Below are 26,409 nucleotides of genomic sequence, written 5' to 3' on the forward strand. Positions count from 1 at the left end.
ATTCTTTTTGTATATATTTTAATACATGTATAGACACATAGATTGATATTAGAGTTTATGAATGATATTTTATGATTTATTCTGGTCTTAAGTTGTAAATGCTTTTAATGATACGATCGATTTTTAATGGAACTAAAATAGAACAAAAATATGTGGAAGGACCCCATCTATAGGCTACTATAAACAAAAGTAACCAAAGAAATGCACAACTATCACCATCTATCTCAAATAGTACAAAGATAGTGTTCTATCTCTGACTATCTTAGAGAACTATTACCTTCCATCTGAGATAGACATTAATGATGAAGAAGACTATTCATGCGGGTTGGTGGCAAGTGAGTTGTGTTTCACAAAAAATGTGTGATTGGGTTATTTTAGGTCTTTCACATATTGAGCTTGGGATTTTTGAGTGAGATTTTTAATTTTTCAAAATTATTTTATATGGTGTAAATATTTTTTTTATATTTAAAAAAATTCTTTAAAATAATAAATTGTTTAATTAATTATTAAAATTAAAATGAATTATTTAAATTGATTTAGATTTAAAACAAATGAAAATTTTGAAAATTTGATAAAAATGAAAATGTAACTTTTAACTTTGAAGGTCAGATCTTTAACCTTTGAATTAGTAAATATGGAATTTTTCCATTTGTGATATTGTGACTAAGCTATGTGCTTAATTATGTATTCTCGCCAAATTCAAACACAGATTCCCACTTAATTAAAATTGTTAAGTATAGATTTTGTTGAATTCCTTAACCATCTGAAACTCTCATAGAGTTGCAAAATTCTCTAAATTGGTCAAACTCAAGATCCCACCATCTTGTTCTAAAGTGGGAGGATGGTTGTGAAGACTCTCATGGTGGTCTTTGCATAGTTCATGTTGATCTAACTAACATCTCCTTCAAATTGGTCAAAAATTGGAGCTCGAGGGTATGTTTCCCAGTTCTATGTTTTTCCCAGATAAAAAAAACTATGTTCTAATCCTTAAAATTGCATGAAATCATAGTGTGTTTAATTGGATCCCTTCTGGTAGCATTTTTGTACATCTTTCATAAACGTGAGAGAGGGATGGAGGGGAAGTGACCACTCCCCTCCCCACATCCATACAATATATCCATTTTGGGACTTTTTTCTTCTTTTATTTTATTTAAATAAATATTTATTCCCATTTAATATATAATTAAATATCACATATGCAATTTGAAACTACTACAGTATCTCCTTCATATGAATTAGCTATAGTTTTCATAAGAATCTCATTCATATTAATTAATATTTAAATGTTATTTATGTTGGGTTTTATGTCATAAAACTTATAGTTTATGAGTATGATCAACATGTTATATTATTTAATAAAGTTGTTATCCAATAGAATATTAAGTCTTATTTAAAATTAACTTTATATTATAATGTATTCATAGTATATTAATTCCTTGTTTAATATGGACAATTAGGGAAATTTTTATAAATGTAATAAAACACCAAACTATTTACGACCTCTGTAACAAATTAAATCTCATAAATTAGTCATTTTTTTAAATATTCCAGGTTTGTCCTTCCGTTTTTCTTCTCTTTTCATCGTCTTTCTCCTCGCTACGATTTCTTTCATCGTTTTTCTTCTTTTTCTCTTCCTTTTTTCTGCTTCGATTTCTTTCCATCGTTTTTCTTCTTTTCCTCTTCTTTTTTTTTTCCAACAATTTCTTTTCATCGTATTTCTTTTTTTACATCGTTTAAATTTGTGTAACCAAATCTAAATGACCATGTACAAAAAATAGCAAAATCTAAAAGATCGTGTATAAAGAATTTTGAAAAAAAAATCATTTAGATTGGACTAGTCAAAGGTAAACGATCGTGTAAAAAAAAAATCATCGTGTAGATAAATATAAACAATCGTGTAAAAAATAAACGATCGTGTAGCAAAAGAATTATAAAAAAATCATTTAGCCAAATCTAAACGATCGTATACCAAATTTTGAAAAAAAAAAATCCTTTAGATTTGGGTCCAAATTTAAACCAAATTTAAACGTAACTAAATTAAACAATATAATTGAAAATATAAATTGTAGCCATATAATTAAACGATCATGTAACCAAATTAAACGATATAATTGAAAAAATAAATTGTAGTCATATCAAAACGATCGTGTACCAAACAATAGCCAAATCTAAACGATCGTGTAGCAAATATATTACGCGTGCGGTTAACGGCATGGTTGACAGGGCATTTTTGGAATTTTATACGGTGGGCCTGTAGATTTTTTTCATTTTCGAAATTGTTCTATACAATGTAAGTACTTTGCCGGTTTGTTATATTTTTTAAAAGATCCCTTTAAATTAAGGGTTTTTTTCAAAAATATAACAAATCGACAAAATATTTATAATGTATAGAACAATTTTAAAAACGAAAAAAGCTCACAGGCCCATAATAGAAAATACAAAAAATGCTCTAGTCAACATGCGATTGGCCAACGCGCGCATAATTCTTTTTCTAAACGATTATGATACGTGATCATGTAAGAAATGATATTAATTAATATTTAAATGTTATTCATGTTGGGTTTTATGTCATAAAATTTGTAGTTTGTAAATATGATACAAATGTTCTATTATTTAATATATGATCGTATAAGAAATGATACACGACCGTATAGGTAATATCAACACGATCATGTAGATTTTTTAAATGATGAAAAAAATGCTTCAAATCTAAACGATCATGTGACCATACTAAACGGTTGTGTTGACTATGGTAAGCGATCATTTAAATCATATCCACACGATCGTGTAGTTTTTTTTAAACGATGGAAAAAGAGCTTCAAATGTAAACAACTGTGTTGACCATACTAAACGATCGTATTGATTAGATAAGCGATTGCTTAATTATATCCATATGATCATATAGTTTTTTTTTAAACGATAAAAAAAGAGCTTCAAATCTAAATGATTGTGTTGAGTATGCTAAATGATCGTGTTAACCATGCTAAATGATCGTATTGACTAACTAAGCAATCGTTTAGAGATTATATCAAAATTATATTTAAACGATCTTGATATTCTGGAAGAGAAGTGGAAGAAAAAAAGAGAAGATGAAGAAAAAAAGAAAAAAAAAATGAATAAAAATAGAAGAAAGAAAATATGGAAGAGAAGCCGAAGAAACATGTAAGAGGAAATAATAAATCGCAAATAATGAGAAGAAAAAGATAAAGTGACAAATTGTCCGAAACATTAAGAGCAAATATGGAGTTTATGAAAATATTTTATTGACTTTATTGGTTTTTTGTTTTTGTTACACGGGCTATAAATATTTTGATATTTTGTTCCATTTATAAAAATTAACCTTAAATTAATTCAAAAGTAATTGGTTCTTGGTTCACTCTTTGTGAGTTAGTAGAGGGACCATAAGAAACCGCAAATTAGAAGAAACAATGATAAGATATTAATTAATTGAACTTTTTTAATTAAATTAAATAACATTCATTAATCGTAGGTCACTCCCTAAGAACCTATAGTTCGACTTTTCACACGTATATATATTTATATGTCCATGGATATAACCAATCAACAATAAGTTTTTACGAATATCTCATAATTACAATCGAGTGAAATTGTTGTTTTTCTTCGATAACCAAATCTAACTTCTTAAGTTCCATTGGTTCTTTAATGAACAACATATTTAGTTTAAAGACGAGGAGTAAATTCTATTTCGTATCGATATTTTTCAAGCTCTATACTCCAGTAGATATAGTTAAATAATATATTTATTAATAAATTATTATATGAAACTAATAATTTTTTTCTCAATCTTTTTTAAAGTTCAGTTAATGCGTAAGTTGAAAACCTTATTTAGAAAAATTCTTGAAATTCTTTAAAAATAATCAATATGTCACACTCTCATAATAGATTCTAATATGTAAATAATTAAATAAATTAGTTACAATACATTTATATTTTGGATACATGTAAATTTTGAAATAAAAATATGTCAAATATTATTTTGATCAATGTTTTTTTAGTTTAATCATCATTAAAAAAAACTAAATGTAGTTCTTAATCACTGTATAAAAACTTTTAATTTCATTAGTTTCTTATATATTTTTTAATAGTTTTAATTTTTTTAAAACTTCTATTGGACTGAAAAATGTTAAGACGATACCTGGGGAACAAGATCAAGTTGGTAAGGATTCAAATATCTCTTTCTATTAATTTCTATGATGATAGAGGGACCCCCATTCTGTACAAATGGTACTCCTTGAATACTTAAGGAATTAATAGAGATTTAGAAAGAAAATGTCATTGAAGATTAAAAAAAGAAAAAGATAAATGTTTTACTAATTTCCTGAAAGATTAAACCATACTTATTTACCCATCACTGTGTTGTATAAATTTATGAATGTTTCGAAAGGACTAAATGTATAATTGTATTTGATACAAAAAAAATGTAAGAAGCAGTGATAGAGTTGTAGCCCCGCATCGTGCACCAAAAAATGTTGATTGAAATAATATTTATTGATTATCGTAAAACGTAGAATAAGGATGGTACATGGAGTATCGATCGGCCTTCGGGAATTGCGAACACGAAAACAGAAATTGGGAAGAAGTGGATATATTTGCATGCTAAGTGACACAAAGCATCATAAAGTTAGTTAGAACCATTTTTCATTTGGCCCTCACATGCCATCGTTGATAAAAAAAAAAGGAAAAAATGAAAAACCCGAAAGAGCCCGCGAAATTATGGGAGAAGAAGTCGACATTGCTTCCAATTTTGATTCCCTCATTACATACTTTCTTCTTCAAGCACAATTAAGGAGGGGAACCAATCCCAGGCAGTCTCCCACAACTGTATCAACGTTATGGATCTAACTAAACCACTCCGCTGCATCGTAAAACTCGGTACTGTACATCGATTTTCAATTTCTTTTGCTCATTTTGCCTTTTAATCTTTTCCTATTAGCATTGTAGTTCTAGGTCTGCGCTTCCAGTAATCTGCATCGCATTAATTATTTCTTTTCATCGTAATCCAGGGGGTGCGGCTATTACTTGCAAGAATGAATTGGAGACGATACACGAAGAAAATTTGGCTACGGTTTCCTCACATTTGAGGAAAACTATGGTTAGTGGGTCTTCTTCTGAAAGTACTATTGGAATGGATTGGAGCAAGCAGCCTGAAAAATCCGGCATTGAACGTACTGCCGATGATTTCAGAGAACATGAAGTTGGCCTTGCAAGCCCCTTTATAGTTGTTCATGGAGCTGGTAAGTTCTTTGGCAATTCCCCAGGTACTTATTTTAGAAAAAGTGCATATCGATTTCACCCCTTCCGGCTGGTCTACTATCAGTCTACACTTGCATGAATTATGCTCTATCAATGTACAAATCAACTATTAAATCTCTCTTTCAATGCCCAATGTGTTGAAGCTGAAAATCGAAAGTTTCAGGTAAAAATGGACAATAATGTTCTAGTAAATTCATGCAATAGATTTTTTATGGAACTAGCTTGTAAGGATGAGAACTGAAGGTTAAGGATCAATATGTAAAAGCATGAAGCTATGAAGATGATAACTGTTTAGTTTTGCTACAAACACAACGATGAGGTCATGATTTTATATGGTTGCTTCAGGTTCTTTTGGGCATTTTCAAGCAAGTAAATCGGGGGTTCATAAAGGAGGACTTGATAGATCCTTAGTCAAAGCTGGATTTGTTGCCACACGTATATCCGTTAGTTGACACTTATTGTGCATTTCTTAATTGAGCTTTCTACTTTCTTCTTATTGTTTTGGCAACCATACATGCTCATTTTGTATAGTGGTGCTGTCCCAACAAGGTACTGCATGTATTCACTACGGCATTTGAGTACTTGAAACTGTACCAGTTCATACATCACTTTTGTGGGCTAAAAGAATATATCATGTTGATGAAATTATGTACAGTTTTTGTTGTTATTTTGTTCCAACTGCATGTTGTTTCCATATACTCCCCCATTTTAAATCTTGGTCTTGAGCCTCCTCATGGTCACCTTGGGATGGAAGAAGGAAAGAAAGAAAGGACGGACAACTTGAAAAGTGGTCTGTTGGTGAAAGATAATGTTAAATTTGGTTTTACAAAAACAAAACAAAGGCTAGTCTATTTTGGATTTTGGTGTAAAGTCTAATTTTAGTTGAATGATGTCCTCTAGTGTCTTGAAATTCTATTTTGAAATGATTTTCTGTGTCTTTGTACACTGGGGAGATTTAGTCCTACTCAGGATGAACGACAATTTATTGCTAGTCAGATGTTTTCCTGCTGCTGGGGAGAGGTTGTGCAACAAGAAGGAGAAAAAAGTGGAAAATAAAGAAAAAGTTAATCCAATCAAGTGGGTTGCAAGTCTTCATCGCCTATGGTTCTATGGATACATTTCTATTTGCGACATTGTGGAAATCAAAATGCCCTAAGAAAATCAATTTCTCATCTTGATTAAGCTTAATGGCAACATTAATTCATCTGGAATTTTGCGAAGGAATATTCCTAATTATTGTCTTCTTTCTTTGATTGGTTTTTTATGTTATGTGGCAAGGGAATCTCTCAACCACCTTTTCTTTAGGTGTTCTTATGCATTTCTATTGGTGCAAGCTGCCCATGTATTCAGCTTTCCATGGGTATTATAACATTATCACACAATTTGAAGAAAATGTCTTTCAAATTTTTCTTTTTTGAAACAGAGGCAAGCCTCTTAAATTATTAATAAAAGAGCCTTAAGCTCAAAGTACAAGAGTATTATACTAAGAGCAAGAGAAAAGAGAAAATTCAGTCCACACTTACGACAAAAGCTAAAATACAAATTCCAAATAGAAGAGATCAAGCTAAACAAAACCATATCCGAAGAAATCTAATTACAAAACATAATGCAAAATCCTCTCGTAAAGAACTAAATTGAAATTAAAAACTTGCAAGAAGATGCAACCGGCTGCCTCAAAACTGCCTAAGCCAAATTAATTCAGAATCCAGAGGAGGCTCGAAAAAGTTTTCCACTATTCAGCATCGGCGTAAAGGATTTACTTGCCATCCAGATGAAGGAAAATCCAAGAATGACTGAATTTGGTCTAACATTGAGGAGAAATACATTAAACTGTTGAAGAATCAAATTAGAATAATTCCACAATCAACAACTATTGATTTTAAATGATTTGGTATTTTGCAAGACCGAGGACTAGAACGAGTAGCAGAAGGCAACTTTGCGGATCTTTGCTCTTCCTCGCATTGAAATAGGGCATTGAGATATCTTTCTAGAGGCTCAAAATGTTTCTGACTTTCAAGTTCGGTTGACCTATCCAAATGCTCAGTTCCTCACTACTAACACTGAAAGGGGAGTCGAAAAAAGGCTTACCCTTCTTGTTGGATTGATTGAGAGGGGTTTTTCTTGGAGAGTCCTTCAAGAAATTTTACCTTGGAGTTAGGCAAAGAGAACTCAGAGTACTTAAACTGGGTAGAGTGAGGATGATGAGAAAACAACTTTGAAGAACGGGCTGGGGCTTGAATTTGGGTGCAATTAACTTCTAAGAAATCAGGATTAGCCTCTACAGACAACTTGGAGCTGCTGGAATAAGCTGATGAAAGAGAATGGACAGTATTTTCCTCAAGCAAAATGGGTACTTGATCATCTAAAATCTGGGCTTTTAATGAACTTTTTGCCATAATCTTCTTTGATTTTTTCTTCCGGATAAAATACTTAGGAAATGGCTTGAGGTAACGTGGGAAGATCTTAGCAAAATTCTTTCTTTTCAAATTTCCTCTAGAGTCTGACTTTGATGAGGAAAAAGGAGAAGAAGAGGAGATGGGAGCTGAAGATGAAGGGTTGAAAGGATAGCTGTTGATTTCTTTTGGAAAATAGCAGCTGAAATAATTTCAGATTGACTTTTTGATCATAGGATTGGAGGAAAGAGGATCACCAAAAAGAGGGCTGAGGTCTAGTTGAGGGGACTTTCCAGCTGTAAAAGAAGACACAGCCAGACTTTTCTCTTTCTTCGTTAAAAGCGTCTCTTCAACTTCCTCTTTCTTGTTCCTTTCAAAACTAAAGTTCTTATTCTCTCTCCTTCTTAAGTATGGCTCATTGAATCCAACCGAGTTCACTCTACTTTCCTTGGAGTCCAAATTTAAAAACATCGTCGTTTCAGGGGAGGTAATCGGTGCCAGCGCCGACGAGGCTAAAATCTGGCGAGCTCCCTGTTTGAAAGCTTCAAAAGGATTCATTTGTATATGAAGGAATTTAGAGCCATGAAGGGACTGATAAGAATTTTTTGGACCGATGAGAATTAAAGGTCTGCTATCAGAATTATGGTTGAAGAGAAATCAACAAAACTTTTCTCTTTTTTATATAGATTTTTTTATTACTTATTTGTTTTTAACGATAAAATTGATTCAGTGTACCTCATTTTTTATTGGCTATCTCTTTCAATGCTCTTGGTGGTTTTTTAGTTTAAGTCATTTGTCGAAGCTGTGGGATGTTAGTATTTCACAAATTTAAATGTTTTGTTGCTTATCTCCTGCAATTGGTTTGTTTATATGCATATACATGCATATGCACACATGCATACATGTGGATAAACACATGCATGCATGAATATCATACACACATACATACAATCTATACAGTTTGTTTGCTACTTTTAGTTTGTATCTTTGGGCATCAGTACTTTCATTTTCTTACCGAAAAAATTAATAAGAGAAGAAAATGAGAAATCAATTGTGGAATGATATTCTTTCGTATCTTGTTGGGCTCTTCTGTTCAAATACTTCTGTAATTACTCATGTTCTCACTCCTATTTTGTTGACCAACTGGAGACCCTTTGTTTAACTTTGTGGCCGTTTGTACACCATTTATCTTCTTCATGAAATTTATTGTAAATTAAAACAGAGTGACCTATCATTTTCATTTTGGGTATGAGACTGAATTTTTAATATTATCCTTTTGCTTCTTATTTATATAGGATTGATACTTCTTATGTTTCTTATATATCAGGTTACTTCACTCAATCTTAAAATTGTTAGAGCACTTGCGAGAGGTATTTTTCAGTTGGACTCTATTTGTATCTGATCATTCATTCACATCTCTAATTCATTTGGTTTTTACTGCATACAACATGGTTCATATATGCTATAATCATATCATTTGGGCATCTTATATAACGACCCATCTTTGTAGACCATTATTATTTAGAAACAATCTTATGGAAGCAAAAGAAACTATTTTTTATTTTAAAATGAAATCATTGTTTAAATAAATATGCAAGATAGAATTCTCAATAAAGAAATTTGGAAATTTCCTTAACTTTTCTTTAAAATTTTAAATCTATTACTCATGCCACAATTAAGGATGGTCATGTGGGATGGCGATAGCTTCCCTATCCCGTCCTCACCTCCCATTTCATTCTCCATCTCATGACATTATTTGTAAATTTTTGTGAGGATCGGGGTGGGGATTCCTCATGGGGATTAGTTTCCTTTTCTCATTTCATACATCAGCGAAGTATGTTACTTGATGTAATATTTTGTGAGCTTTCTTGGCAACTAAATGTCGTAGGATTAAGTGGTTATCACATGAGATTAATCGTAGTATGTACAAGCTAGTTTGGACACATGGATATAAAAAAATCGATGAAATATGTTTCTGAGCTAAAATGAAAAAAAAAAAAAGAATTGATCCCGAGATTAAAAAGTTCAAGCTAATGGAACATATCAAATTCAGACACGAACTTTTAATATTCGTTCAAACAATCCTCCCTATGTGTGGGCTTAGGTATTAGCACAAAACTCCATACATGGACGATAATATGAAATAGGTAGGTATTGACGTTGCCTAAAAGTATAAGTTGATAGGTTATGGTTGAGGCCCAAAAGTTAACTGTATTATCAATGGGGGAGAAATGATATTATAAGAGTTGGAATGTTGAACCTTTTGCTATGAGATCATTTAAGTGACAACTAAATTTAAAAACTTAAGCTAATAGTCTTCTTTCCTTTTCTCTCTTATAGCCACTCCACTATTAACTTCCTCTTATTTTCTCTCCGCGTCACAGTAACATATGTTGGCATTTATTTCTTTCATCCTTTTGCTGGTTCCTTCTTTTTGTTTCCTTTTTGCTTAAAGATGTTCTTTTCCAACTAAACCCTAATGGGCTTTTGGATGGTAGATGTGAGGTAGGACCCAACAGGAGAAATCTAACAATGTGGAAGCAATGATTTAATCAGATAAAATTTAAAAAGCCTTTTGGCTTTGTTATACGTGGATCAACAAACTTGCATGTACACGGATGTGTATATGTGTGTGTATGTTATTTATTTGTTCAACTGAATGCCTAACCTTATCTGTTTGTTGAATTCAACGCCATACATGGAAATTAAGTCAAATATTTTTGTGAACCTTGTTTGGGTTTTCTTTGCAGAGGGTATTCCATCGGTTGGAATGTCACCATTTTCATGTGGATGGTCCACTTGTGAAAGAAATGTTAGAGAGCCATTTTAGACTGTATTCTTGAAATTTAATTTTTCAATCTTTTTTCATTTTCTTAAATAATCCTTTGGTTATCATTCAATTTATAGTTGAATGTTCTTTCTCTTCCAGATGGATGCAGTTGATTTACAAGGGGTTTCTAAAGCCATTAACTCTGGATTTGTTCCTGTAAGATTCATATTTTAGCATTGGTGTTATATGATTGTGTTTAGATTCTAAACCTGAAACTTAGTAAGATCTCAACAAAGACCAAATAAAGACAATACTCTGCTGAAATATATTAATAAAATGATCCAAGATTCCCAGACAAAGCAAGAATACAAAATAACAGGTAATAAAGATAACTAGAGGACAGGAGTAGTAAAAGAAATAAAAAACTCCAGCTCCTTCGAGAATAGCCGGCAACTTCTCCTAAAAGCCTATCACAGCTTTCACCCCAAAATTCAGACCTACTTTTTCATACCCAAAACATTCCTTATTTATATCCATGTCTCTAGTGAGCCCTCATGTGTTTCTTTCCCTTTCTCCTCAGCTCTCCCTTGCCATATTCTGCGAGTTTCCCTTTTAACCATTTCTCATATATGTATGAAGGATTGGAGATCTAACAGATTGACGGTAGATTTCCATTGTCCATTGTTTCTTATGGTTCTCTCTCTCACTCTGCGTATTAATATTTTTCATTTTTTCTTTGATACGTTACAATTTCATTGATGAAATGAAATGCCATTTTTTCTCATCATTTCAAGTAATTATTTGCTTTAATTTGACGACTACGAAACAGATTATATTCTTAAATGCCAGAGACTACTTGGCTCTGACCTGGATTTACTTTTGTTACGATAATGTGAAAGAAATATGGGAGAATACGTCGTCCCATTCTATACCTATATACATATATATACTGTACACTCCCTCTCAAATTGGAGTGTATCCACTGTTTATTTATTTAATTATTTTTTTTGCTTTTTTAATAACAAGAAACAAACTTTTCATTACAGATGAAAATAGGAAAATCATGAAAAACACCCCATCATTCAATTTAGGATTAGGATTAATTTGCTTTCAAATTCTCCATAAATAGAGGACTCGGCAGTTTAGTCTTCTTGCATCGATAATCTTGATTCATGATAAAGACTTTGATCTTATTATTGGAGATTTCTCTCCTTTTATCATTTAAGCTACATCAGGATATAAACTCCAAAAGGGAGTAAAAAGGAGATTAATCAGCCAAATAATGAACAATTCTCCAAATAGCAGTGGAGCATACAATAAAAGATAAAATTATGCCATGCAAAGAACCCCAAACCACTCTCTTCAAGCTGCATTAGCTGCACAAAGAGTCCGTTAGAACTCAAGGAGACAGATGTACAACCTACCAAACAGATCCTGTTAAGTAAGGTTGTCATGAAGATACCGTTAGAAGAAGATAACATCTAGAAGCCTTTGATGAGAGTCAACAATTGAAGAAGATGCCCAGCTCCAGAACGCAAGATCACTCTTATTCAATGGAACCAATAGATAAAAAGCTTTTTAACACAATGAAAGGCTGATTTTTCATGGGCTCCAATTCTTAAGTTCGGTTCTTCAATGTTGGTAATGCCTTCAGACACTGAAAGGAGAGGTACGAACAACAAATCCCTAAGCAAAACCACATAGCCATGGATATTTCAGCAGAAGAGTTCCAATTAGCCAAAAGTGTTGGCTGAAGCATAAGTGTTGCCTCTGATAACTCATGAGGCCCGGTCTGCTTTTATTGAGGGGAGATAGATCTTGGATGCAATCAAGATACCTTCAGACTCTGTTGGTGAATGATTGGCAAGCACAAAGGAGGGTTTTATCATAAAGCTCAATTACAAATAGCAATTACAAGAAGGTCTTGACATGGTGGATTGGAGATATCATGATTCTATTCTTGAGCAAAAAGGCTTTGGCCAAAGGTAGAGAAGGTGAATCTGGGGCTGTCTCTTTATATCTAACGTTATATCATGATTAATGGGATGCCACATGGTAAAATTGACATGGAAGTTCCCCTTTCGTCTCTACTCTTTATTTTCATTGGGGATTTCTCCAATTAGTTGATTCAACTTGAGTGTCTAACCTAGCTGAGATTTCTAGGTGCATTTGCTGATCCGTTCTTTTCTCTTCTTTGTATCCTCATTCACTTTGTATTGTCTCATTTCATTATCTTAATGAAGAGGATTGCTTCCTTTTTTAAAAGAAACTTGGGTGTCTAATGAAGATTCTCAAAGGTTTCCAGGTTGGAAGAAACGAAAGTGGTCTCTCTTTTCAATATGCCCACAATACTATTATTTTCTTCCCAAGCCAAGACGACTTTCTTCATAATTGGTGGCCAGTAGTTGAGATTTTTCTTCCTGCCTCGAGTCTTTTCGTAAATTCAAATACAACAACGTGTTTTGGGATCAATATTGAGGTTGATGAGATGTGTTTACGCTAAGAAAATAGGTGTTTTTGTTGTTTCTAGCTCACTAAAATGTAAATACTCTACGATTTGGTTTGAAGGAAATGTAGAATATTGGGCTTTTCTGCCCTCAACATGGTGCATGTGACTATGAGAACTTTGACCATCTGTTCCTCCATTGATCTTTTATTTCCCAATGGTGGTCCTCCAATCTAAATATATTTGGATGAGTAGTTCTTTGCTAAGATCGACAAATGGTTAGGTTCTTGAAGCTTTCTTAGGGTGAAAAATACCCAAGAGGTGTCAAGTCTTTTGTGGAGTTGTGTGGTTAGAGCGTTGTGGCACATTTGAACGGGAAGGAGGGCTTAGACCTTCGAACGCAAGGGTTCTTTTCTTTTTTCCCTCTCTCTCCTTCTGTGAAGTGTAAGGCTCATGGTGGGGACACAATCACCTGAAATTGTTATAATTGAATCTTTTCTAAAGAGTCTACTTCAACTCCCTAGAAAGCTGCAGGAACATGAAATATTGAAATCAAACTGGACTCAGATTAGGTGATTGATGCAAGCATGAAAAATTCATAAGATGTTTAGTAATATCGAATAATTAATTTGGGGCTTCCTTGATGATAACCTTATTACCAAAAATGGAGGAAAAGCCTATCCTAATATTTTGTTCTTGTTAGAAAGGTAAGTTCTCTCCCCTCTCTCTTCTATCTCTCTTCTCTCTCCTTTTTGCCTCTCCCTGCCCTCTTCTCCTTTTGACACCCTTAGTCTTCATTTTTCCGGGGAGCAAGCTAGAAATGGAGGTCGGAAGCTGTAGAATTTTGGGAGCTCCCTACTATATATGGTATGAGAATGGTTTATTCCAAGTTGAAGATATGGAAGCAAAGAAGATCTTGCCATTATCAAGTTCCCAACTTTGTTGGTTCCAAGAGGCTATCAAGAAGCTTTGTCAACAATCTGAAATGCATTATTTCTATAAGAAAGAAAGAATCGACAATGACATAACACAAGTTTCAAAATTCAGATTAGAGAAAGGATGGATTTTAAGGTGCAACTTTTGGCCCCAAACAGGAAGAAGATCATTCATACATATTCTCTTGGGTGAGGCAAAACAAAGTTGGAAAATGTTTTTTAAAATGCTAAAAAGCTTCAAATCATAGCACAACTATGCGAATTGGTATTCAGATCAAAACAAGGCAGAAAAGAATCACTTAATAGGTTATATCTGATCACAAGAAGAGAAGCTAGATAGCTATGCTGAAAAAGTTAAGACAAAAAGAAATTTTCCTGTTTCAAACTTGAAGAAACAAAGCAAGGAACATAAGATGATCTTATACTTTCAAATAAAGTTGGGCAGAGATCAAAGAAACGCTACAATTGTACTTTCAAATAGAGATCTTCATCAATCCGTTATTTGTAGAGAATGCTTTAATTGATTTTGATTAAGGGACATAAGATGATATTATAGAGCAACCTGGGAAACGGTAGGAGTTTGGCGCTTTTTATTTAAAGTTTGAGAAATGGGATAAGATAGTACATAGCGGACCTTTGTATGCAAGAGGTTATGGTGGTTGGATTTCCATCAAGAACTTACCTCTAGATTATTGGAGTAATCAAACATTTGAGGTCCTCGGACCTTATTTTGGGGGTTTAGTAGATACTTCCATAGAAACTTTGAACTTTTTAAATGTATCAGAAGCCAAAATACAAGTTAAGGAGGAAAAAGAAGGATTCAACTGAGCTTCCTCCCATCGAACCTGTTGCTGTTCTAGTGACCACCAATTTTTCTTTCGAAAATCCTCTAAGCATCTCCTCTTCCTCAATTTCGGTTTCTTCCTCTTCTCTTTCTTCTTCGGCCAAATCTAGATCAAGAGCAAGGTTTAAAATACTTCCAAAAGCAAGATTTTTCCCGCATCTCTTCAGACCGTTCCTTAAGCACTTTGTAAGAAGAAAGAGAGCAAAATACAAAAAGGAGATTTTACAAGGCCAAGTTGATTCCATAGTTGAGCCCCGACTTATTGAAAGTTAGTTGTACCCAAGTACAAGTTCCAGCATACTGGGTCAGATTCACAACCTCATCATTCTCCATAGTTCAAGCACTTTGTTTTTCCTTTGCCCAACTCGAAGGCGAAACTTTTTAGAGGTACACCATGCAATACCCCAAGCATTCCCTCTAAAAAGAAGGGAGAGTCTACATTTAACTCTCTTTTTAATGTAAGTAGTGAGAAAGCGGTGCATTTTGAGAAGTAAGCGGAGTAAGCTGAGCTTGAGAGACACATTTTGAGCTTTTAGAGACTGATCTTAATGCTCTGTTTCAATGCGAGGAAGAACTGAAAGTTGAAAAGTTGCCCACTATTACTCACTCTCATTCACAGTCTTGTGAAATCCCAACTCATTTAAAGTCAATTGTTTTTTATTGTGGAATTATCCTAGTTTGATACTTCAATCGCTGATTGCAGTCCTCCCAAGATTTTGAAACAATTATTGTCTATCCAAGAATTATCTTCACGAGTGCAAGGAAGCAAAGTCTCATCGATTGTTGTCGATAGATTGAAAGTTGTTTTTTTGCATGTTTTGTCTTTGATTTCATGCTTACCAATGGAGAGTAAAGAATTATGGGCAAAGAATTGTATTGCCAAGATAGTTTCGAAGTGGCTGATTGCTTCTTTCTAATGTTCTCTCTCTCCTTTCATCTTGAAGCATTTGGTGTGCAAATTTTCAGATTAAAGTGGGCGTTGTTCATGAGAGAAATTAAGTTTTACATTGTATCTAGCTCATTTCTAATGTTTTGAATTTCTGTTGCTTTGAATAGCTCATTTTTCTTTTGCTATCGTTTTTAGGTTGTATTCATATTTTTGTTCCTCGGGTATATCCATTGTTTCAGTTTTAGGTTGCACAACTGAGGTAGATGCCTATTTATGCGACACAAATCATGAAAGAGAGAGAGTAGCGCAACTGAGCCCGTGTGCACCCTAGTTGTTCCCCTCTCCTCAACAGTCGATTTTTTGGGAACCTAGGCTTTCCTTGTTGGACTTGTTTACGCCTCGATCTTTTCCTTGAATTGGCATTAATGTGTTAAGGAATCTTTCTCTTTCAATGCAGATTCTATCTGATAATGGGGAATCCTTTATTTAGTTACTTCCTTCTGATTTTCGAATTAATGATATGGAAAAGGAGCGTTCTGATCTTTCGAACGATCTTCCTCGTGCCCAATTGGATGAAAGAGATTCAACAGAAAGTGAGTGGAATAAAGAAAGAGAAAGCCTAGTGGAAGGAAAGAAAGGAAGAAAGAGAAGACTAAAGGAAGCTAGAAGAAGTTCAGATTCAAGGAATAAGAGGATATTTGAGGTTCTTTGTGACCCTTGATCTTAGGACCTTTAAGAAAAAAGCCTAGGGCTTCGAAGCCACCATAGGATTTAGAAGGCGTAGGAGCAGTCCGCTCCATAAAAGGAAGACAAGAAAAAGATCCCTGCTTTCCTTTTCCTTCACTTTCAAAAGTAGGGCGTAGTAGGATAGGCTTTCCTTCCTTTCTCTTCTTCTTTAACCTCTTCCTATATCTTATTTTCCGCTTCCTTTACCTTTTGTCTTCTTACTATGCCTTCTTTAGGCTTATCTTTTCTTCTTTTATCCTCTTATTCTACTAAAAAGATTCAAACCTATCTTCCTTAGTGCTTTTGCTCTTAGTATAATTCTGTTGTATTTTGAGCATTTGTCTCAATTTTTTTTGAAACAGAGCCAAACTTCTTTATTAATAATAAAGCCCAAAATACATGAGAGTTAAACAATGAGCGTAATAAATAAGCCTAGAGAGCAATAAGCAAGGGGGATTAGAAGATGCATCCGGACATCTCAACTAGGTTGACACCTCTTAGCACCAAAACACCATATCCTAATTAAAGCAAGAATAAAATTTAAGCCAAATACAATGAAAACAGAGTCCACCTTAATACAGAGAGAAAAAAAAAGAAGAGAATAGAAGCAAAACAGTACAAAGACTGAGCCTAAAATAAAACAGCTACCGTGTAAACAAAACCAAAATGAAAATGTAAGCTACACTCCAAGGAAAGCCTGCCGAAGAGGGGAAAAGCGAAGCTGTAAAAATGTAGACAAAGTCACCAAAAACAAAAATTGGGCCTAGGGAACTGGTTGAGAGAGAAAGACTGCCCAGTTGAGACAAAGATCTTGAGTGGGTAATTCATAAACTCCTTGTTTAGAGAGCACCAAGCTGCTGCGTTGCGTTTTGTGTAGCGAAAATTTCTGATCTTGGTCTTTGCTTATCATGGAAAATCCTTTGATTACGTTCAAATCACAATTCTGCAAGAAGAGCTTTTAATATATTTAACCATATAAGCCGTGGTAGAGACGGATCCTCCAAAAGTTGAAACACCGAGGAGCTAAGGGAAGCATTGAAGACAAGCAATATCAATGATGGAGAAGAGACTGTTCCACCAAAAGGAAGTAAAGGGACAGAGTAGAAAGAGGTGGAGCAACGACTCGTTGGCCTTCAAACAAAGAGGGCAAACCGAAGGCTGGAGGCACATGTTGGGGGACTTCTTTTGGAGAATATCTGCACAATTAAGGGACCTAAAAAGCATGATCCAAATTTCCATCAGCAGTTTGACTTTCATAGGGCTTTGAATAGCCTTTTATCCATTTGGAGGGTTAGAAATAAGGTGGCCTGAGAGAGATTTGACAGTGAAACTACCATGCTGGCCAGCCAATTGACCAAACTTTGTAGTCCTTCAAAACTTTCACTTTTTCAGACGAAAGGAGAGTAAGGAGCTGAATTCTGCAATTTCCTCTTCTTTCAAGGCTTCTTCTAAAGGAGAGGGACTAAGATAGGGTATCAAAATCCCAATGATCAGCAATTGAGCCATGGGGTAATTAGGCAATTCTGTAAAGCAGTGAAAAAAGGTCCTTAAGTGAAGAGGAGCCAACCCTAATGTCTGTCCAAAAACCGATTCTGCTGCCACTTTCGAGTTTGAAAAGAGCTAGGGGTTCCACCGACCTTCACACTCTAGAGATACTAACTCAAGGACTCCTTCGGCTATTTCCAGACTTTCTCAAAGTAAACCAATCGAAAACCTCTTTGCCGTGGATGCTACGAATAATTTTCCTCCAAACGGATGTTTCCTCCTTTGAATATCTCCATCCCCACTTATTAGCAAGCAAAGCTGAATTGTGAATTTTAATGCCCCTGGGCCGAGGCCCCCATCTTTCAATGGAAGGGAAACCAAACTCCATTGTAGAAGATGGTTGATCTTACCACCAACAAAGCTTTCCCAAAAGAAGTTCCTCAGGATTTTATCCTAAGAAGCTGCCACATTCCTAGGGATAGAGAACAAAGATAGGTAGTATGTAGGTAGACTTGAGCATTTATCTCATTAATTATTAAGAAAGAGGCTCATCTCCGTTTCAAAAAAACACCATCAACAGAGGAATTTTCCCTTGGAGAAGGAAGAAAAGATCCATCTACATATTGAAATCAACTATTGCTATCTTAATTTATAACACAATATTCTTTGTATAACCATCACGTACATTGAGCTTTGTTTCTCTATTTTTCAATATTAATAATAGTGAGACTCGTTTCTTTTTCAAGAAAAAAAAAATTATAACACAATATGATTGTAAGAAAATGGAAGAATTAGCTTATAGGGGAGTAATTACAAAAGGCTTGGTCAAAAGGAAAGAGGCATACATTTTGCATCTAAATAGATGGGCTGGCCTAACCCACTATAAGGTCTAGGCTGGCATTCTCCAATAGACTACAGAGTATAATATCTTTTATGGAAAAGGAAACCAGCCAATATAAAATGAGGTTAATACTCAAAAGAGTTATACAAAGAGCACCAAACCAAAGAAAATCTAGGGATCAGGAGGTGCACTCGAGCATCTCAACTTGGTTGATACCGTCTTATGCCCCCATCATATCCACCCACCAACAATCCAAAGCACCAATACCAGTCTATACAAAAATCAAAAAGCCTCGAAAAAACATACATCAAAAGAAGAACAAGGGGCTGGAACCTACATAAGCTGTGCAAAAACAAAAGACAAAAGACCTACAAGCATAAATCGACAAAAAAGATGCTGGAAAAATCAGAAACTAGCTATCTGGAAAAATAAAGGCCCTCCAATTTAAACAAAGCTCCTGAATGCTGTAGTCTTCAAATTCCTTGCTGAGAGTGTACCAAGCTGTAGGGTTATGAGCTGTTCAAATTGGTCTAGCCAACCCATTTTTATCATGAAAGGTTTTTTGGTTCCTCTCAAACCACAAATCTGCAAGCAAGGCTTTAACCATGTTCTCCCATAAGAGCCTCGGTTTCTTTTTCAAAAAATGGCCCAATAACAGCTGCTGTACATTGAGGCTGGAATCATCTCCACAAACCCAAGCCACATGGAAAATTGAAAGAGTTTTCTCCAACAATTTGACTGAGTAGGTGCAGGTAAAAAACAAGTGCTGTGGATCTTCACCATCAGTTTTGCCCAAGAGACAAATGGTTGGCAAAAGACAGCTATTTGGGAGTTTCCTTTGCATCACCAAGGAGCAATTTTGCAGCACAAAAATCATTATTCATATGAGAATATTAACTCTCCTTTTACTTTTTGTCTTCCATAGAACTATGTGGATACTACTATTCAGTAGTGAAGATGGAGATAAATGAGTAGCTAGAGACTTAACTGAAAAATTACCAGAAGGCTCCAAGGACCAAATTCTTCTATCATAGTTTTCTATGACTGTTCTAACTGAAGTCGTTTCCAGTAAATCTTAGAAATCCAAAATTTCCTCATCTTTAAGCAAGTGATGGAAGGTTATAGACGATGAAGAAATTGAATGGTCCCGTTGTGCTGTTATAGACCCATTTGGTAATAGCGCAATCTTGAAATGTCTTGGGTAGCAGATTCTAAGGGGATTGTCATCAACCCACAGATTATTCCAAAATGCAATTATTAAGCCATTCCCAAGTTTGAAAGGAGCCAAATCTTCCACTTGTCTCCAGTTTCTAGAGATGCTAATCAATGGACTTCTCAAGCTATTTTTTGATTATCCAGCTGTGTACCAATGAAAAAGTACGTGCTCATGAATGCTTCTAATAACTTCTCTCCACAAAGAATCTTCCTCCTTTGAAACTTCCAACCCCATTTGGCGAGGAGAGCCATATTTTTGCCTTTGAGACCTCCCAACCTGAGGCCTCCATCCAGCCGTGAGTGGGTAACCCGATCCCACTTCAAAAGGTGATTAATTTTACTACCAGAGTGCCCTTCCCAAAGAAAATTTCTCAGTAGTCTCTCTTGGGAGGATACCACCTTATCCGGCATTGCATAAAGAGACATGTAATAAGTGGGGAATTGGGTAAAACAGAGTTGCATAATGTTGCTCTGCCCCCTCTAGACAAGTTAAATCTCTTCCATTTATTGGCTTCTTGTAGACTTTGTCAATCACCGGTTGCCAAAAGGCTTCTTGCCTCAGATAGCCACCCAAAGGTAGGCTAGGTATATAAAAGGAAACTTTTCTGCTTTACAATTCAGCTTACCAGCCATATACAGCAGCTTCTCCATGTTCACATTAACTCCATATAATGCTGATTTTTCCAAGTTCACTTTCTGCCCTGAGCACCATTCAAATAAAGCAATAGTGTCCTTCAGCTTTAAAAGGAAACCCTCATCATGCTTGCAAAGAAATAAGATACCGTCAGCAAATTAAAGGCTATGCAAATGTATCCTTTTCTCTTCCCACTACAAAACCTTCAAACAGACCATAATTTATCTAATCAACAGAACCTCACTGACTAGAAGAAATAGGAAGGGGGAAAGTGGATCCCCTCGTCTAATTTCCCTTGAAGCAAAAGTTCGCAAAATAGGGAGGATTATGGATTTTTCATGCAACCCACAATCCATGAAATCCAGTGAGGACCAAACTTTTTGCAGTGCAATACCTTCTCTAAGAAACCCCTGTCTACTCGATCAAATGCTTTTTCAAGATCAATCTTTAAGATCTATCTTTTTTTCTTCTTGGCACTATAATCTTGGACCACTTCTTTTGCAGTTAACACTGGGGCTAGGATTTGTCTCCCCTCTATGAAGACATTCTGAGAAGGGCCAATAATATTGTTCATAACTTCTTCAACCCTTTCGCTAAGACCTTAGCCACTATCTTATAGGTTAAGGTTGGACGGTTGGTCGGTCACAAGCACCATGTCTTCTTTCTTTCGAATCAAACTGATGAAATTCTGATGAACACAAGAATTAAGTCTTCCATTGTCATAAAATTGAGCAAACAGAGCTTTGAAGCTTCCTTTCACCAAGTGCCAATATCTGGAATTCAGCTGTGAAGCCACCTGGCCCTGAGCTTTACTCTTCCCAATGGATTTTACTGCTGAAAATATTTCAGTTTCTGAATAATGCATGATAAGTGCAACATTCTGACTTGAAGATACGCACGGTCAATCAAAAATTAGAGGGATATAACTAATCCCTGTAATTTTCTTGTGCAGACAATCCAAGAAATCCAGAATGAGGCATTCAATTTCTTGAAAGGATCGGGTTGCCACTCCTTGGTCATTTTTTAATTCCGTGATTAGATTCCTTCTCTTTTCAGCTGCCAAGAAATGGAAGCTTAAAGAGTACAATATTTCATGCCGTAAAGAAAGGCATATTGTGGTTTTTCACCCTGAATAATTAAAAATATTTATCTTCACTCTACAAGTTTATTGTGCTTTTGGGCCCTATTGTTTTAGTTCGTCTCTGGTTTGTTGGGCCACTACCATCATAGCATAAGTTTTCATGTTAACCTGGATAATAACGTCACAACTATAAACTTTTGCTTAGGTTCTGCATGGAGATGCCGTCTTTGACAATTCCCTGGTGTGCGCTCTTTTCTTTCATAATTTCTACATTTGGTTAACTATCAGTTTGCTTGACTGACTTTTCCACTTGTTTGTTAGGGGTGCACCATATTAAGTGGAGATGTAATTATACGACATCTTGCAGGGCAACTGAAGCCTGACTATGTTGTGTTCCTTGTATCCTTATGACTTCCTAAATGATATAACTCTGTACATATTGGATATAACTACAAAACACTAGTTAACTAATCTGAATTCTGTTTGTAGATGGTTTACATTAGATTTAACTTGGTTTCATGGCGCTTCTTTGTCAATTTTGCTGGTAGTGCATGAAAAAATTAAGTTAACTTTACAGTGAAGATTATTTATGCAGTTTGAAGTTGTGTTGTTGTAGCAAACATTCAATTATTTCAATAGATGTTATTGTCAATCATACTTTGGGAAGATGGTATTCTCGTTTGTTTTTTCTTGAGGTGTTTATCTACTAATTTTAAGGCCTGCTTTCTAGAGTAAAGAATATCATAGTTTTACATAATTTGATAGGGATAGAACTCTCTCAATCCTAACTAGTGGGTGTGGTGGGTGGTGCTCTACCTTTAGGGATTATTCTATCTTTCTTATCTTACGTGTAGGTATCCTTTAGTAAGTGTTCCACTTAACTTAGATCGAAGACGGATGTTTTAGGTGTATATGATCGTCCTCCAACAGAACCTAATGCAGTCCTTTTAAGAGAGATTGGTAAGATAATAAAAGATATTGCCGCAATCTTAAATTGCAGAAGTTTAAGAACTAACCGATTCTTCAACATTGCAGCTGTGGGTGAAGATGGTCGTTGGTCTGTTATACAACCTGTTCTGCACAATGGTAACACAGAAGGTCTGAAGATTGTTTTTTACTTCATTCCATAGTTGCGAGACAACCAACTTCTTTAGGGTAAGGAATGTTTTGAACAAAACAGAAAATTAGTACAAAAAACAGGAGGCAACGTCCACATGTACCAGAATGACTTTCCTAAAGACACGGGGACACAGGGTTGCATTTGACCTCAATATTGCTTACTGAGTCTTGTATTCAATGTCAGTTCGATAAAGAAATGTCATGAACTTTTCCATTCACTTGAGTTGTATATAGCATTTTCGGGTGTATATTAGGTTTTTAGAAGTGGATAAAGCTATAGTTTTTCTTTTAGTCTAAAAGAAAATACTAGATCCCTAGTATAGGAGAAAAACCATCTATAGAAAAGAAAATCATATAAAAGTAATCACATATTAAAATTCAAAACGAACACTTAATGCAGACCTTATAATTACATGAAATATAACTCAACTGTACCATGAGCTTGTCTCATTATCTATATATTTATTAATAAAGAGATATGTTTACTTTTCAAAAAGAAAATAAATAAATAATAAACCACAAGCTCAAATATGCAAGAAATCACGATGTATTAATGATTGATGTTCACTCCTCACAAATGTACATTGGATTTCCTACTCCTAAAACTAGAAAACTAACCTCGCTGGCATGCAAGATGAGGTTGGGTAACATCGAATTTATATTACAACCCAAAAATGAACAATTATAGATTAAAAAGACTACAAGATAGAAGATAAAAGAAGAAGAAGAAGAAAAGAGGTTCTTTTCATTTCCTCCGTGGTTCCTAGCTTGAAAAACCCTAAAATAAGAAGAAGAATATATATAGAAAATCGGACAATATGATGATGCTATTGCTATGTCTAAGTTGCTGCAGCTCTGTGACACTGACCCACAGGCATGCGCATTGGAATTCTATGGTGTTTAACGCTGTTGCCTGATGCCTTATGTGGATAGTGGTGCACATGGCATGGTGTTGTGCTGCTTCTCAATGTTGTGCCTTCGGCATTTTTGTCCTTTTCTCATCCCTCGAAGCCCGAATGCTCGGGCCATAAGACTCTTGAGTGCATTAATTGCTCGAGATCCTACAAATATAACATTTAAGCACATTAAACATTACAAACGAGCAAGATTAGAAGCACTAAAATAGCTCCTTTGGGAGCCAGCATGTAAAGTTGGATCATGAGCTATGAATATCAGTACATGGAAGTGTCTTTTGAGAGAACCTTCACTTTCCAAGTATCCTTTAAACCTATATGTTTTCGTTAATTCTGTTGTTTGAGGCTTGAAATTTTGCTTTAGCTCTACTCTTAGCTACTGCATTTTATTTTCTCTACTCATCATGTAACTAGATTTCTTCCACCAACCAACAATAACGAGAGGTAGGTTTTCTACTTATAGTAATAATATTGCCCTCCAGAAACAAAAAAATATCTTTCTATTTACAATTTTATGGAGATTCAGCAGTTAGTTTAAGTAATGAGGATATCATGGACTCTTAGGCACAAGTAGATTTTGTTAAGAAGAATTCACGGGTCTACTTTGCACATGATTTTGATGCGTTCTTCCAGAATGGTGAAAATGTTGAACAGATTCTCTGCTTCAATAGAAAAATATGGTTTGTAGATGAAATTAATTCCATCTGGTTCTCCTTCAGTTAAAGTCTAGCTAGGTGGTTTGGTCTAGGACTTTAACTGCTTGATGGTCTTCAGTCGGCTTTGGTTTTGAAGTTTATGTGTTCTATGGCTTTGGGTTTCTGTAAGTCTCCTCTCTCCCCTCCATTTGCGCTCTCTTTCCTTGTTTCTTTCAGCCTACAGTTTTCTTTCCCTCTCTATGGCTTTCAGTTTCTTTTGTGGCGCAGGTTTGTTAGGTTTTAAATGTTTTGTTTTTGGTGTTTTCTTTTCATTGTATCTCAGTCGTTTTGTCTTAGTTTTTCTCAATTTCTCTTATCTCTTGAAAGTTAATGTATTATTTGGCATTGGTCTCTTATCATTTCTTCAATGAAAAACTTTTGTTTCCTTTTAAAAAAGTTCTTTCCTATTTTGTAACCACGCAAGTTTTACTTCGGACGACTCCAATTCCAAATTGATGTAACCCAAACATATGAGAAATTTACATTGTTACATTGGGGTACAAGTACTATAAATAGAAACTCTACTTCTATTTATTGTTGGGAAGCTTTCTCTGTCCCTGCCCCGCCTTTTGGGCATCTCTAATCTTACTCACCGATTTGATCTGCTTAGAAGTTTCTGTTTTGATGGCTTTATTTCTAGAGGTGTTTTTACTTTTTGATAGAACACCAAGCAAGTGGGATTGTTTTGGGTTCAATTTCAAGCTTCATTCACGGTCAAAGCTCTAAAACCTTTGTGTTGCATGTTTTACCCTTTGTGGAAAGTCATTTCAGTTTGAGTATCTTTTTTGTCTCACGAAGTTTTGAGCCTTTGCCGAAGTCTCAGATAGTTTTTGAAGTTCTAGTCTCTCTTGGCTACTTTGCAGTGTCGTTGGTGCTCTTATATTGTCCTATGTAAGAGCAAGTTTGGGATCTATCAATGGCTAGGACACTCTTGTTCTTCTCTCTCTCAAGAAGTAACAAGCCAACTAAAATCCTTTCCAAAACATAACTACCTTTTCCTGCCTAACAGCTTCCTATTTATACAGATCCCCACCGACCTCCTGTACTAACAGACTTTAACAACTAACATATACAATTTATTACAATATAACCCACACACACGTGTAACTTCACACATGTAACTTCTTTTTATTTTTCCTTCTGTAATGAAATATTATTGGAGGTCTAACAGTATAGTTTGTTTCTTCAAGGCATTCTTCTCATGTATTTTTCTCCTTTATCAACTTGTATCTCATTGAGCATTACTATTTTCATTTTTTCTATGAAAAATTTCTTATGTTGTTAAAAAAAAGAATCAATTCCTAATGTTCTTTACAAGAAGTTTCTATAATTGGCATCAATGAGCTAGTTCAGTTTAACCAGAAGAAATAACATTTGGAAGTGGAAATAGATGACAGTTATTTTCTATTTTTATTTGTGATTGCCAGTTGAGATAAGTGTAGCCGCCCATGATACAACTGGGGGAATGGTGACTAAGATATCAGAAGCAGCAATGATTGCAAAGCTTGGCATTGAAGTCTACATTGTAAAGGTAGATCTTTTGTGTTTTGTCATTGGACAAATTCCATCCAATGTTATTTAGTATTATGTGCTGCTTGCTGCAGGCAGCCACTGTCCACTCCTTGAGAGCTCTAAACGGGGAAATTCGAGGCAAGATTCCAGATGACTGGCTTGGGACAGCCATTCGGTTTTCCGGATAAGACCTCAATCAGGTGCTTTCAGTGAAATATCTTAATTTATGATCAACTCCCTCAATTACTGCGGAATATTACAACGTGAGATAACCAAACTCGAAAACTCAAAATCATAAGGTTATAATTATCAAGTTGTAGTGTGGAACCTCATTATGTCCATGAATCATTGACATTGCAGTTGATCCAAGTATCCAGCTTTATGACTGTTGGAAAGCGATGATTGGAATTTACTAGTGCCAGTTTGTGAAATTAGACTCAACCAGAATCGTCTTACTTTGATGCTAACTAGTATTTGCCTGTTGCTTTTTAAATTTTGTACACTTATTTTTCCTCGGAAACAGAACTGAAGTAAGCCATGTTGTACTAAGTGCAACGTACTTTGACACTGCCAAAGCAATTCAATGGACATCATAAGTTATTATGAATGCATATTGCTATTTAGACTGAGCCTCAA

At 34.9% G+C, this 26,409-nt stretch overlaps 1 protein-coding gene across 5 annotated transcripts; it reads left to right on the top strand.

The window, feature by feature from the left end:
- Positions 1-4,445: 4,445 nt before the first annotated feature.
- LOC103503361 (isopentenyl phosphate kinase) lies at positions 4,446-26,409 on the top strand. 5 transcript variants are annotated; one of them, XR_007823780.1, is made up of 13 exons: positions 4,446-4,893; positions 5,025-5,255; positions 5,620-5,717; positions 8,995-9,037; positions 10,418-10,479; positions 10,597-10,653; positions 21,739-21,774; positions 21,855-21,932; positions 22,427-22,493; positions 22,569-22,631; positions 25,689-25,792; positions 25,844-26,036; positions 26,134-26,409. XR_007823780.1 is itself a non-coding variant. In XM_051090420.1 (13 exons), the coding sequence occupies exons 1-12, from the start codon at positions 4,854-4,856 to the stop codon at positions 25,925-25,927; spliced, it is 963 nt and encodes a 320-aa protein (XP_050946377.1). In that variant the 5' UTR covers positions 4,446-4,853; the 3' UTR covers positions 25,928-25,973; positions 26,134-26,409. The 5 variants fall into 5 exon arrangements, 2 of the variants coding, with proteins under 2 accessions (XP_050946377.1, XP_008465754.1); XM_051090420.1 differs by having other exon boundaries at positions 25,844-25,973; XM_008467532.3 differs by having other exon boundaries at positions 4,450-4,893; positions 25,866-25,973.

Source organism: Cucumis melo, chromosome 9 (genome assembly GCF_025177605.1).
Source record: "Cucumis melo cultivar AY chromosome 9, USDA_Cmelo_AY_1.0, whole genome shotgun sequence".
In the NCBI taxonomy this organism is placed as follows: Eukaryota; Viridiplantae; Streptophyta; class Magnoliopsida; order Cucurbitales; family Cucurbitaceae; genus Cucumis; species Cucumis melo.

What these genes read in the sequence shown, in the direction of transcription:
- LOC103503361 (XM_008467532.3), top strand. Translation starts at nt 4,854, where the DNA reads ATGGATCTAACTAAACCACTCCGCTGCATCGTAAAACTCG. An exon ending in TTGTTGCCACACGTATATCC is followed by an intron (nt 5,718 to 8,994) that starts GTTAGTTGACAC and finishes CTTATATATCAG; the next exon opens with GTTACTTCACTCAATCTTAA. An exon ending in GCACAATGGTAACACAGAAG is followed by an intron (nt 22,632 to 25,688) that starts GTCTGAAGATTG and finishes TGTGATTGCCAG; the next exon opens with TTGAGATAAGTGTAGCCGCC.